The following is a 14016-nucleotide window of genomic DNA, read 5'->3' on the forward strand; positions in this document are numbered from 1 at the left end:
GGAGAACAGATTACTCGCTCTACCTTTTGCAGACCAGTCACTGCAGACTTATGTGCCCCTACAGTCTCATTTTTAAGGAAGCAATCCCAATCTTTTCTGTCTCTTCATACAAGAGATTTTCCCGGCCCTTAATCAGTCTCCTCTTTTCTGAACCCCTCTAATGGTGCAATATCTGTTTGGAGATGGGATGACCAATGCTGAACACAGACATTATCCATATGAGGGCACATCAGTGATTTATATAGAGGTATTATTATATTCTCTGTATCATTCTACATCTCATTCAGGGTGGATAAAAATCAATTACTTTTTAAATAAAAAATCAGTTTTATTTAAATAGTTTTTTCCCTCAATAAGCATTTTATTAAAAAATCCAATCTAAAGATAGTTTTAATTAAGATAAATAAGAGCTCAAAGATATATCATGGAATAGGGATTATAAATTCTAATTCTATAGTCTGAGACAATATAGTCATGTAATGCTTAAGAAAAGGTTTGTAAATGAGTTCCAATAGTTCATCTTATGGGGTTTCAGGGGCTTCTGTATAGATTATTTAGGTTAATCTTTCTATCTGCTCCCTGGGGCTCAGTCTAGAAGATACCATCAGAGATGCTTAGTTTTGCAGTTCTCAAACTGTGGATTTGTGTCTCCAGAGATAACATGCTTGTTAACAGCAAATGTTTTAAAATAAAGATAGAGAGGTGAGAAATAACAGCCCTCAACCCTACCATCCCTCTGCAAATTTGTGTAGAGTCAATCCCTTACCTCTAAAAGTGCAAAGTTTCAAGAAATTCAATGGATACAAGATTGTTGGGGGCAGAATAGATCTAGACAAGGAGAATAAGTTTGGATATGAATGTGAGAAGGGGGGGACACACAGCAGAAACAAAAGTGAAACTGTTTGAGCAGCATATTCCAGAAGTCTGCGGTCTTTCTGAGTGTAGCCTTCACTGATGTGACATCTACCATACCATTTTCTCACTAGCAGGGAAAACCTAGAATGGCAGCAGACCCTAAAAGAGAGCCAGTTTGGGAATATTTTAATGAAGTTCCTCTACCTGTGGGTAAGACAGGCATGCGTGCAAACTGCAAACAGTGCAACAAAGAAATGCAAGGCCTAGTTACCCAAATGAAACATCATGAGAAGTGTTGCTTCTCAGGAGGAAGCTGTGTTGAAGATGATGAAAGGAACAAAAAACACAGTTGTTACGCTACAGTACTATCATTTTAGATCAGTTGTGATTAAAAAATAGAGTAGCTGAAAATAGGCAGATCTTCCTTTTACAATTTCACCTTTAAAGTAATAGTGAGTGTCAGTGAATGCAATGAATAATACTAAATGAGCAGTATGGTAATAATTAAATAACTGCATTGACTTATTTTGTTTAGGAAAATCCATCCTCAACATACAGGATTCTGAAGACCATCCACCTTCAAGATCACCATTTTCTATAGTTTCAGAGTTATCTGCCAATGATAGTGTTTCAGTCTCATTATGTATGTACTGTATATCACCTATAGCAAAAAGGAAAAAAAAAATCTCCATCATCCAGAAACAATCACAGATAAGTTTGTTATAAGAACCAGCAGATTACAAAAAGGTAATTGATGAAAAAATTGCCCAGTTTGTTTATGCAACAAACTCTCCTTTCCGAATAATTGAGAACCCACGCTTCATTAACGTGGTTCAGACACTAAGACCAAGATACAGTCCCCCCAACAGAGCAGATGCCGCAGATAAAGTGTAAGAGAGAAATTGAGCAGTGTGCAAAAGGTCTAATGCTGCCTAGGTCCCTTTCCTGAATTGACACAGTTAATTCAGAACCCTACAAGGCATGTAAGTAGTTTAAGTTTTTCCCTTTAATGTACATTAGTTAGCATGCATCAACACTGGATTTTATTTGCCATTATGTTACCCATTCCTCCAGCTTGTTTTCTCTCAATTATTAGTCAGGCATTTACATTAAGCAGATATTAACAAAACACAGAAAAATTAAGAATTTTAAATTGACTAAAAAAAAGCTGTTTTCTCAATTGCTCAGGTTTCAGTCTTTGTATGGTCTCACCCTAAATACTCTCTAGTCATCTATAAAGACCAAAGACCACCTGCAAGAACAGGGTAGATGAGAGTAGATATTTCTAATGGAAAAATAAGTGGAGGAGGAGAGGGGCTGAAGGAGATGCATTAAAACAAAAAGAACCTTTCAGAACTTCTTTATCAGAAAGAATTAAAAAAGGGTTGAAAGGAATACATTTGCAGGTAACTCAGATGCATTTTCACTTCTGTACAAGAGAGTATCTGCTGGCACAACACAGGAAAATGTCATAAATCACACAAATCTTGCTGTATGTAGTTTCTACATGTACTACAGCACAAGTCTTTGATCTTTTCTTTTCTTAAAAAAAGTATCTGAACACTTTTGCCCAAACATTCGTATTGAGGTCTAGTTAAAAATTTCAGGGATTTGGGAGATTTCCAAGTCTGAATTAAATTCACCAAACTCAAACGGTAGACTTAATTTTGCTTAAACACTCCCACCTCCAGATATGAACTTTCAGCCCAAAAGGAAAATTTGTAAGGAAGTTACAAGCAACAATGAAGAGGTATAGAGACTTCAACAGTCATCTTCAGACTTCACTGCCACCAGCAGAAAGACAGCTTGTATGACAGATGCTCTACAGCAGGGGTCGGCAACTTACGGCACATGTGCCAAACACAGCACACGAGCCAATTTTGAGCCGCACGCAGGTGCCTGCCGCGGGCCCAGCCCCACTCAGCCCCTCCCCCCCCAGCCCACCGCTCTCCACTGTGGGGGCAGGAGGCAGAAGCTTGGTCCCGTGGCAGCCAAGCTTCTCCCCTCCCCCATTTCTTCCCCCAGCATGGGGCTTTCCTGCCCCGCCCCCTCTCCTTCCCTGCGCCAATCAGCTAATGGCCCTAGCAAGGGGGAGGGGGAAGAGCGGTAGTGTGCACACAGCTCCATAGAGGAGGCAGAGAGAGGTAGGGATAGGGCCTTGGTGAAAGGGGTGGAACAGGCAGGGCACATCCCTTCCAGCTCCCTGCCATGAGCTGCTCGGGGCACGGGGCTGGGAGCACCCCCACGAGCTGAGCACCCCAGCCTTCTGCCCTGACCCCCCCACACACATACACATACCCTCAGCCCTGACCCTTGAGCCCCCCCACAAACACCCAGCCTTCTGCCCTGAACCCCCCCCCACAGCCCTCTGCGCTGACCCCTGAAACCCTGCACTCCCTCCCAGGTCTGGGGTCCCGGCCGCAGGCCTTGCTCAGCCTACTGCCAGCCTAGGTGAACAGAACCCCAGGCTGGCAGCGATCTGAGCAGGCTGGCGGTGTAAGATCAGCATTTTAATTTAATTTCAAATGACACTTCTTAAACATTTTGAAAACCTTGTTTACTTAACATACAAAAGTTTAGTTATATAATATAGACTTATAGAACGAGACCTTCTAAAAACGTTCAAATGTATTACCGGCACGTGAGACCTTAAATTAGAGTGAATAAATGAAGACTCAGCACACTGCTTCTGGAAGGCTGCCGACCCCTGGGCTACAGAGAGGCTGTGTTGGATTGTTTCAATAGTAACAGGGCCAAAACGAGGATATAACTTGGGAAGGGTCTGCATGCCATAGGGCCATGTTAGAGTTATGAAGGGACCAAGAAGTGAGAAGCATGGAGAAGAGGTAAGTGAGATGGGGACAGCACAGTAGAGAAAAAGGAGACAGCTACAAGTTTAAGAAGAGATTGGAAAAGAGGCAAGGAGGCCAGTAGGAGACCGTGGCCTTGTTGACACTGGTGGCAGCGTGTGGGGTACATGTAATATTATTCCTGGGGGATTTTCAAGCCAAAAAGTTAAATTCTACGCACAATCTTTTAAAATACTGTATATTTTATTTGTCAAAACACACAATATAATCATGCCAGTTTCAATTATGTTGGTAATTTATTTTAATATATCTGTCAGCAAGTATGTCTGTAACAATACAGAAAAAAAATTACCAGAATCTCTTTTTTGGATTACACAAATAGATTCTTTACTAGGCATATTAATACAGAACTTTGAGTAATTTAAATGAATTACAATACCAGATTGTATTTTCACTGTTTCTGACAGGTGCAGGAAAGGCTTGTGGGAGTCAGAGGTAACAGAGAAGCTGACGGAGAGGGAAAGAGCCTGGAGTGAACCTGGAGAGTTGTTGGGTGTAGATGTGAGAAGTATAGAACAGGGGCTTTTTTTGGAGGGGAGGGAGTGATTGTTAGGGAGTTGGGAAGCCTCCTCAATGCAGACTCCAAGCCTCTCCCATTCAGTTAGGCACATCTGTCCCTGTCCTGGCACCCGCCATCCATTCCCATGGGTGTCTGCAGCCTCCTGCCTGCATTGCCATGTGTCTCTGCAGCCCCCCTCTCTCCATCCTTATGTGACCTTGCACCCCCACTCCCATTCAGCCCCTGGTTCATGGCTGTCATCCCACTAGCTCCTAAGCCTCTGGGCCAGTCTGTCCCCCCCTCCCCCACTCACACTAGCCATTCTGAACCTGTCTGTGACATCCCCCCAGCAGCCCCATGTGCCCCACTCTGTCCTAACCTGGCTCCATGGGCAGGGTGCTGTGATGAACTCCTCCTCTGGGAGTAATGACATGCAGCTACACACAGCTGTGAAAAGCAGGCTGTGCTGTGCAGTTACATCTGGCAATCAAAGGCAGCAGGGAAAGGCTCCGGCAGCTCCACCTGCCAGACCCTTTCCCTGCTGCTTCAGTTTTTCACTGTGGTGGGGAAAAGGCTCCAGCAGTGGGACACTACACTGCTAAAACTGGGAAGCAATGCTTGGGCATGTAGAGAGCCGCACAGGGTATACATCCTAAGGTTCAGGCAGGTGTCTACCCACCTAAGCAGTGCCATATCAACTACTCTATTTATAAGCGTGCTACGGGTGTGAGCAGTATATATACTCTACATGCTGCCATAAGAGTAGACATAGCGAATGGATGGAGAAAGGAAAGAACTTCAGGAACAGAAGGAGACAGAGGTGGGAAGAGCTACGGATGAGGGTTTGGGGCTAAGTTCCTATAAAAAGATGCGCAACAGGCTATCAAAGCCCGAGCTGCTGGGGCCAGGCAGAAGAGCCCCTCTGCCAGCCAGCCCCAGCCCAGCCCAGCCCTGCCAAAGCTACCACAGCCAGGGAGAGAAGCCTCTGTCCAGGTCCAGCAGAGCTGCCGGGGAGAGGAGCCACTCCCCCGGCCCAGTCCAGCCCAGCCCTGCCGGAGCTGCCATGGCCCAGGAGAGGCACCCCTCCCCCAGCCCCAAACTGCTGCAGCAAGAGGGCTGGGGGGAATCCTCTCTCCCCACCACAGCCCAGAGGCAGTCTGCACCCCAAACCCCTCATCCCCAGCCCCACCCCAAGCCTGCACCCCAACCCTCTGTCTCAGCCTGAACCCCCTCCTGCACACCGAACCCCTCATCCCTGGCCCCCTCTAGATTCCACACCCCCAGCCAGAATCTTCATTCCCCCGGCCCCCTCCCACGCTCCAAACCCCTCAACCCCACCCCATATCACCTCCGTATTGCTGCACAAATTCATTCCATAATGGACGTAAAAAAATTAGAGGGAACACTGGTTTGGGGACCAGAAGGGAAATAAGAGGACAGGGCTCTGACATTAGGAGAAGCCAGTTCTGGGAGCTCAGAATAGGGAAAGAGGAGATAACAGCTGGGGCGGGGGGAGACGGGAGGGAGAGAGCAGGGTTTCAGACAAGACTCGAGAGTACAGATGCATCACTCCATACTGCACAGGGATTTATGATATCATTATATGCCCTTATTCCCCCATGCAGGCACAGCAAGAGAAAGCCCCAAGCAGAAATGCCATGATGGAACTTGCCATTCCCAGGGTGCTGTGGGGTCTGCGATTCAATGCACACACCCCATGCAGAGTGAGAGGCACTTACAGAGCAACAGAGGCAGCAGCAGGGCAGAGGGAGGTGAATGTGGGTTCCGCTTACACCTGAGAGAAGCAAAGAGGAGAGTTGAGAGCAAACTGGATGGGGGGGGTGTGTGTGTGTGTGTGTGTGTGTGTCTCACAGTCCAGCTTTAATGCTGTGCCAAGTACCTGGCCCTCATGATCCCTGGCCTCACTCACCTCCACGACAGGCCTGAATGAAGAACATTTTAGGCTTGTTCTGGAGACTTGGGCAGTTTGCATTATCAAAGAGTGTGAAAATCTCCTGCAACTGTGAGAAGAAAGAAGAGAACTAAGCACATCCCCATGGAACTTCCCCCTTCCTTCCATATGTGCCTCCTCATTACCTCCCAGTTCCCCATAATTTCCTATGCTTCTTACATGCGATTCTTCTCAGTATTACACTGAGTTCCCCACCAATTCCCAATCACTTCATGTGTGCTTCCAGGCTCCCATTACCTGTTTGCCCTGCCAATATCCCTCCCCCGCAGTACTGCTTCCTAAAGCTATGAAAGAGATTAGTATGTAGGAAGGTACCTGCAGTAACTTGCCATCAACTCCATAAATCCCACCCTCGATGCCATGCGAGAGCAGAGCCACAATGCAGGAATCCACATCTCGGTGAGCTGGCAGCTGAGAGAACATCTGCAATGCCTTCTGCATCTCCTGGAGGGAGAGAAACACACTCAGTGGTTCCTTCAGAAAGAAGGACAAGTGAAAAGAGCCAAGTGATACTCCTGGGGGAATTCTATGCTACTGCGCATGCAGAATTTGCACAGAAATTAATGCTTTTTGTGCAGAATTCTCTTTTCCTCCATAGAAATGAGCTGCTGGCTGCCACTAGGGGCTGCTGGACCTGGTAGAGCACAGCTTGAAAGTAAAAGACACTGTTGGGGGAAGAGGGAGGGAGCATACCCTGAAAGAAGGAAACTCCAGGCAAGCCTGGGATCCAGCATCAGGCTTTTTCTCCCTCTCAATCCCTGGGCTCTGAGGGGAAGGGTGTGTGCAAGTGTCTGGGCTGGTGGGGGAGGGCCAGCAGCTAGGGTCTGAGGATTAGGGGGTGTGTACAAGTGTCTGGATTGGGGGACACACCCCACAGCTGGGCTCTGGGGCCGGAGGGAGTGCGGGTGTCTAGCTCTCCCCTACTGGGCTCTGGGGAGGAGGGAGCAGAGAAACAGGAACTGCGTTGTCATAGGGGTTTCTTTAACTCTCTACTCCTGGAGGAATGTGTGTGTGTGTACTGTTACAGACAGAGCTGCTGACAGGTATTTTGAAATAAATTACCAAAATAATTGAAACTGGCGTGATTATATAGTGTTGTTTTCACAAATAAAATATGCAGACTTTTAGAATTATTGTGCACAGAATTCCCCCAGCAGTAGTGAACCACAAACCTAATTTAAGGGGGAGAATAGGGATATTCTAATGCTTTCAAACAGCAGCAAAATGTCCTTATTTCTTCAGTATCTTTCATTCCTAAGGCTCCAAAAACGCTTTGTAGGCTCTACATAGGAATCATTCCACCACTTCTGAAATTCAGCTGCCTTAAGTGTGAGACAGCCATTTAAGAGAGAAGAAATTCCATAGACAATTACCACTGCACAGGGAGCTTAGGTTGACAGAATATAATTTGCCAGAGCCTGGTCAGGATACTGGGGCAGCTTTTGGGATAAGTGCCCACGGTAACTCAGGTACTTAGATACTAACAGAGATGAATATGGTAAGAACTGCCAAGTATCAGTGGGGTTGCCGTGTTACTGTTTTGGTGGATACAGACTGAGGAGTCCAGTGTCACCTTAAAGACTAAAGCTTTTGTGGGTAAAAACCCCACTTCTTCAGATGCATGGAGTGAAAATTACAGATAGTGAAAAATTACAGCTACAGACTCAATGCATCTGAAGAAGTGGGGTTTTTACCTGTGAAAGCTTATGCCCAAATAAATCTGTTAGTCTTTAAGGTGCCACTGGACTCCTTGTTTTTATGATAGAACTATTTACTATGGATGAATCCTTAATAACCATGAGTAGACAGGTTCTTGGATTTGATCTGCTATCCAGAAAATGGCTTCTGGAACAGCCCAGCACCCCTTAGTGGACATCATTAGGTTCAGTACCAACTCAGAGAGAACACCACTCCTATTGAACGAGCAAATGAAGAACAAGTTTGCTGAGCAGACAGAAGTCTACCGGCAAGACCATAGGCCTGGAAGTCAAAAGACCTGGGTTTTAAGAGAGCCTTTAACCTTAATTTCCACAAGACTTTGTGGAAGTCACTTCAGTTTCACCATCTACAAAATGGGTTAATACTTCACACTCTCACTGTGAGGTTTAATCAGTGAATATTTGAGGTTCTACGAGATCCTCAGAATGGAACAGAGAAATGCTGATTATTTAAATCAGAACAAAAAAAACAACCCATCTGTTAACGTTAAGTTAAGCTGTTGGAGTAACAAACTCCCCACACACACACACCCCTACAGCTGCAGTTAAACCCCCAGCTTTACTACTGAAGAGTAAGACAGTGATAAGATAACATCCCTAAAGATCTGAATCCTTCAGAGACCATATAGTCTCTAACACAAATATTTATAGAGAAACCTTCTATACAGGGGCTCTCAAAATTTATATTGTCAATCATATCCTAATGGAAAGAGTGTCTCGCTGACACAGCCCCTTATCATTACCCAGCCCCATCCTTCCCTTCCATTGACCGTCAGCTTGTCCCCAAGACACCAGTGCAATAGTTACAAGTCCCCAACTCCTCTCTAGGCAGCACAGGAACTTCCTCACCTGTGCAGTTTGATCATGCAGGACAGTCACCCTGTAGCCAAGGTGCTTGAAGAGCATCTCCAGAGCAGTGTAATCCACATCTCCACCCGAACGGAACTCCAAGTCCTTCTCACTGCTGAAATGCATGTTGCTTAGCACGAGAGCCAGGCCTCGGGGCTGTGATATCAGCTTATAAGCCTATTAACAACAGAGCAAGGCAGAAATAGGTACATCCAGCAATGTGGGAAAAGAAAAAATTACAGGGTACTACACACCCATTCCATTATTGTGATGAGATGTGCAAGACCTTTGGGGAACAAGAGATGCAGAGGAACAGGTAGAGAAACCATCTTGGGCTAGAAATGCTCTATTTGGCTTCCTACGTGGGGTGAAGGCTCCATCATTTGTAACAGGTACTGAGACATACAGACCACCTTGGAAGATTAGGTGCTTCTCCCATAGGATTTGTACAGAATACTCATTCAGTTCCTGTAACCCTGGGGAGCAACTCCTCCCTTTCCAGCTGAGACAAAATGAAAGCAGCAGAGTTTGTCAGCCCCAACACAGATGAAACACATGTGCATGGACTGATAGGCACATGTAGTTGTGTATATTGACATAGAGTGAAAAGACTGGAACAGCCGTCCCAAGAAGTTCCAGGGGCATGTGTTTGTAGCACAGGATTATGACACTGATCCAGGCTTTTCTGACTCTTGCTGGTGGGAGCTACATGAGGTGGACTACGGCAGATAACACCTTTGAGTTACATGTGCGTCAATATGTATCTACAGCCCAAAAATGCATTTTTCTTCACCCAGTCTGGTTGTGGAGTGCTCTTTCTTCAGCTCATCCAACTATCCCACCTGCAGGGGTGAGTACTCCCTCAGTTCCTGCCCCACTAAGTACTCACCAAGTGCTGGTGAGCATGATAGAATTCTGGGGTGCATGGCTTCACCAGAATGTAAGGAGGACCATCTCCATTATCCAAGGAATGCTCCATCAGCTCTATTTGAGAGATACAGAAATCAGCAATGAAAAAACGAAAGTTCTGGCTGCAAAACATATTTAACATGAAATAGACATAGTATATACAGTGTTTCGCATATTGAAAGCGCTGCACAAATGTTAAAGTGTGGTTCTACTGTAAGATGTTTCCACTCATCTTTCATCCAGTAGGCCAGTCCCTTGTGCGTATCTGGAGTCAACACTGTGACATGAATGACAAGTTATTACTGTTTTTACTGCTGTTGTCCTGCACAGACAATACTTCTCAGAGAAAGGAACTGGAGCCCATTGCTTCTTGTGCATCAACAGAATTGTTTACCAAGTTCCAATCAGTTACATCCATGCAAACCCATTAAAGGTAACTGCGTTGCGGACAAGTGACACAGTTTCATTTATCAAGCTGGGCTTTCTCCTCCTCATCCATCACCTCCAATTATGCCTTCAGGGACACTCATGCAATCCCATTGTTTTTAATGGCTTTTGTATCAGAGGAATTAATTGGAAGTGCACAACAAGGAATGGAACCTAGATCATGCCTTCTGAGCTATGCTGTTTCTGCAGCAGGAGAAAAAAAAGCAGTAGAATCTTTGTAGTTATTAAAATGAGTATATACAACTGAATAATACACATAGGAAGCAGTCTTTCAAGAGATCTTTTTTAGTCACTTTTCAGTCACCTGCAGTGGGACTAGGATCCCATAATATGGCAGAATCAGCTGCCATAATAGAGGGAACAGGTAAAACGTATTTTATTGCAGGTGTATTTTGTTGTGTGGGCAAAAAAAATAAAAAACCACACACAACAACAACAGACTGTGGTAATTTTCAGGAAAACACTAAAACTCTCATCAGTTTACTAAAAGTAGCCTATTCTGGAAACTGTTTAAATATTTTGTCTGAGCCTCTCTCTCCTATATATGTTTCCCACCAGATTTGGACAAGGGAGATAATCATGTCTGGTCAGAGAATCACTCACAGGTTTTGTTGTTTTGTGATGTCACATACTGTCACTCACAGGCATCGGCTTCTAATTTTCCCCAAAGGTGCTCAATCTCCACTCAGCCTCAGGCCCTGCCCCACTCCACTCCCCTCCTCTCCCCAAGGTTCCAACCCTGCCCTGCCTCTTTCCACCCCCTCCCCTGCTCCTCCCCCCCCCCCGCACCTCTTGCACCGCTGCTCTGCTGCATACAGGAGAGAAGGGGAGGAGTTGATGGGGGGGGTGAGCAGGAGTGGGAGGGATGGAAGGGGAGTTTAACTGCTGGTGGGTGTTAAGCACCCGCTAATTTTTCTCCGTGGGTGCTTGGCACCTATCCTGTCACTGTTGTATCGCTTACAGTCAGTTCTGTGAGCAGTTTTTCTCTATTTTCTTTTTTTTCCAAAAAGAAACAGTAATCCTGATATATAAATAACTTGAAAGGTATGTATGAAAGTTCTAAAAAACGGTGCTTAAGTGGTTTAAACAATTTCAGTTTTGGGTTTTTTTAAAGTTACTTTATATAATCATTAAAAAAATCTGCACCTTTTAAGGCAAAACAGTGGTGCAATTTGTTTTGACATTCCATGTGATATATACAGGATGGCAGTGTGTCAGTTAGAATTTCAACAATGTAAAGAAAGTTTGTTTGTTTTTTTAATTCAAAGTTTTTAATTCTTACATTTAAACAAGGAATAAAAAGGAATATGATGTGCTAAGTTCCCTGTAAGCTATGTGGCTATGCAGCAACCTATTTAGCGCCACGCAGGCACTCAGGGAACCTGCCCAGCCAGGACTTGCTGCAGCCAGGGGAGAGCACCCATAGGCACTGAATTCCCCACTAACCGGGGAGTGCTTGACCCCCCCACCCCAACCTCTTCCCCAAGTCCCTGCCCCCGCTCCATCTTCCCCATCCCACCTCTTCCCCAGAGTGTGCCCCGTCCCCTCTTCTACCTCCTGGAGCTTCCTACACGCTGCAAAACAGCTGTTTGCGGCAGCAGGAAGCGCTGGGAGAGAGGGGGAGGAATTGGTCAATAGGGACGCCGGCAGGTGAGAGGCGCTGGGGGAGGAAGGAGCTTGGCTGCCGGTGAGTGCTGCTGAGCAGCACCTGCTAATTTTTCTCTGTGGGTGCTCCAGCCCTAGAATAGCCATGGAGTCAGTGCCTATGGAGACACCCACTCAGCCCCAGACCTGCCCAGGATGTTTCATTCCACATTCTTTATGACAATATGCTTATGATATGAATATGACATAACAGATATATTTTAGCCAAGATAGCTCATATGACATATCATTGGAAAGGTTATGATTTACTGAATGTGATCATACAATTTGTATGACAGTATCATTTCTGTATCTGAAGTTAGGAATATTAACTATGTATCTATATTTCAAATCTGTTACTTAGAGTGTCAGCCCCAACCAGCCCTTCAAGTACAACAATGGAAAAGCCAGACAGGGCTAATGGACCATTAGCCAAGACAATGGACTGTGAAAGAGCTTAGTCTTCTGGAGACAGCCTATGCGCAATGGCTACCAGACACACACAATCATGTGTCTAAGTCACCTGATACTAGATACCGCTCCTCCCCTTTTGGAATGTCAGTGTTTTTCCAGTAGAAGACAAAAGATTCCCACCTTACACAAGAGCTATAAGGCAGGGGAGTGACATCATTAGGAGTCTCCTCTGCCTCCCCACCCTAACTGAACTGTGGGGGGAAGGATTAAGCCCAAGCTGGAAGAGCATCTAACTTGTGAGTAATACTAACTGAGGCTGCATGCTGGAGACCAGTGCATCTGCCTTTCAAGACTTTCTCACCCGAGATAGTGTTGTAGGCAGATTACAGAAATTACTATTTGCAACCAATTTCTTCAGTGAAACAAGCTTAGTTTGCGTGTTTGGTTTTATTTCCTTAGTAATTTGCTTTGTTCTGTTCGCTACCCCTTTAACCACTTAAAATCTGCCTTTTATAGTTAATATAATTTGTTTTGTTTCTTATTAAAACCCTATTTCTGTAATTTCTGGTGGAGGGGGGAGAAGAGAATAGAAGTTGTGCATACTTTCCTCCACACTGAGAGAGGAAGTGGATTTCATAATATACCGTTGTGTCTGCACTCCAAGGGAGGTGGACACCTGAGTGCTTGGGCAAATCCTTTAAGCTGAGCCTTCCCAGATCTGATCTCAGTGTCTGTTTCCTTCTGCAGTTGGGTGTGGCCCTGCCTGTGTGTTTGCTGGAGGAGGCTTAATGGCCTGGCTCAGCAAGACAAGTAAAAAGGACCCCAGGCTGGCATAACAGGTGGGCTCAGTGGTATCTCAGCCCATCAGGTGGCGTCCTAAGGGGTCCAACCTGTCACACTGCATGGCCGGGGCAGGGGCAGCCCAGATCTGCCAATGGTCCATGCTAAGGAGGAGCTGGGCAGCAGAAGTGAATGCAGGGAATGTGTCTGTTGGGGTACCATTAAAAGCAACTATATATCCAGGCCCTAAAATTGCATTCTCAGAAAAATTTCTAATGAAGTTTCTTTGCAATAATTCACAAACAAAACTGGACTTTAAATTTAAAAACACCTGTGTTATGTCAACATTTCTTAAAGTTAAGAATCATCATGTTTTCCATAACTCTCCCTTCCAAACAGATTAAAGGTAGCACAGAATCACATACTGATGCATAACTATGAAATACAAAATGAAGAATTGTTAATGGTAAGATTATTAAAAATATAGCTATCAATATTCTTAATTTGTAATTATGTATAGTGAATGAATACAGATGAGGTAATGATTAGGCCAAGTCCTTGCTAGCGTAAGTGTGATTTTGCCAATTACTCCTTTACATAGAATTGCTAATCTGCTTAACGTGATATTGCTTACAGAAAAAAAGGTAATATGTTGTGCTGAAAGATGTAAAAGAGATACACAAACATATAATGATAAATAACCCCCCTCTTTTTCTGAAAAGCCCCAGGACAGGATGACATGACCCAAAAACTGCAAAACCAGCCAGAAAAACGTAAAAGTTGGGTAACTGAAGCTTACATGAGTAATGTCTGGGTTACTTAAAATCCAAAGAGGAGCTGTGCTAAAAGCCAACTGGATAAAGATAAATCTGTAATGTAGAAGTGTATAGTGAACATGGGCCCAAAGTGGAGAAACACCAGACCAGAAACAAGAATGGGACCAAGGGATCAGAGAAAGCAATGTCTATTGTGGAAGCTGGAAGAACTTCCAAGTGCCCAAGAATCTGGTAATTTGGGCCCATTTACTAATTCTGTCTGGTTTGTCATTATTTGTTTGGC

General features: G+C 44.9%; 1 protein-coding gene across 2 annotated transcripts in view; it reads right to left on the minus strand.

Annotated features, from left to right (window-relative positions):
- Positions 1-14016, minus strand: part of CASP2 (caspase 2) — a 31702-nt gene that overhangs the window by 8641 nt on the left and 9045 nt on the right. The window contains exons 5-9 of one of the 2 annotated variants that reach the window (XM_032763973.2): positions 9653-9747; positions 8764-8940; positions 6512-6640; positions 6155-6245; positions 5964-6019 (exon numbers count right to left, since the gene is read on the minus strand). In XM_032763973.2, the coding sequence (XP_032619864.2) occupies positions 5964-6019; positions 6155-6245; positions 6512-6640; positions 8764-8940; positions 9653-9747 (548 nt within the window). The remainder of the gene's footprint in view (positions 1-5963; positions 6020-6154; positions 6246-6511; positions 6641-8763; positions 8941-9652; positions 9748-14016) is intronic. The other variant, XM_032763971.2, reaches the window with a different exon arrangement.

The sequence above is a fragment of the Chelonoidis abingdonii genome, chromosome 1 (assembly GCF_003597395.2).
Source record: "Chelonoidis abingdonii isolate Lonesome George chromosome 1, CheloAbing_2.0, whole genome shotgun sequence".
NCBI lineage: Eukaryota > Metazoa > Chordata > Testudines > Testudinidae > Chelonoidis > Chelonoidis abingdonii.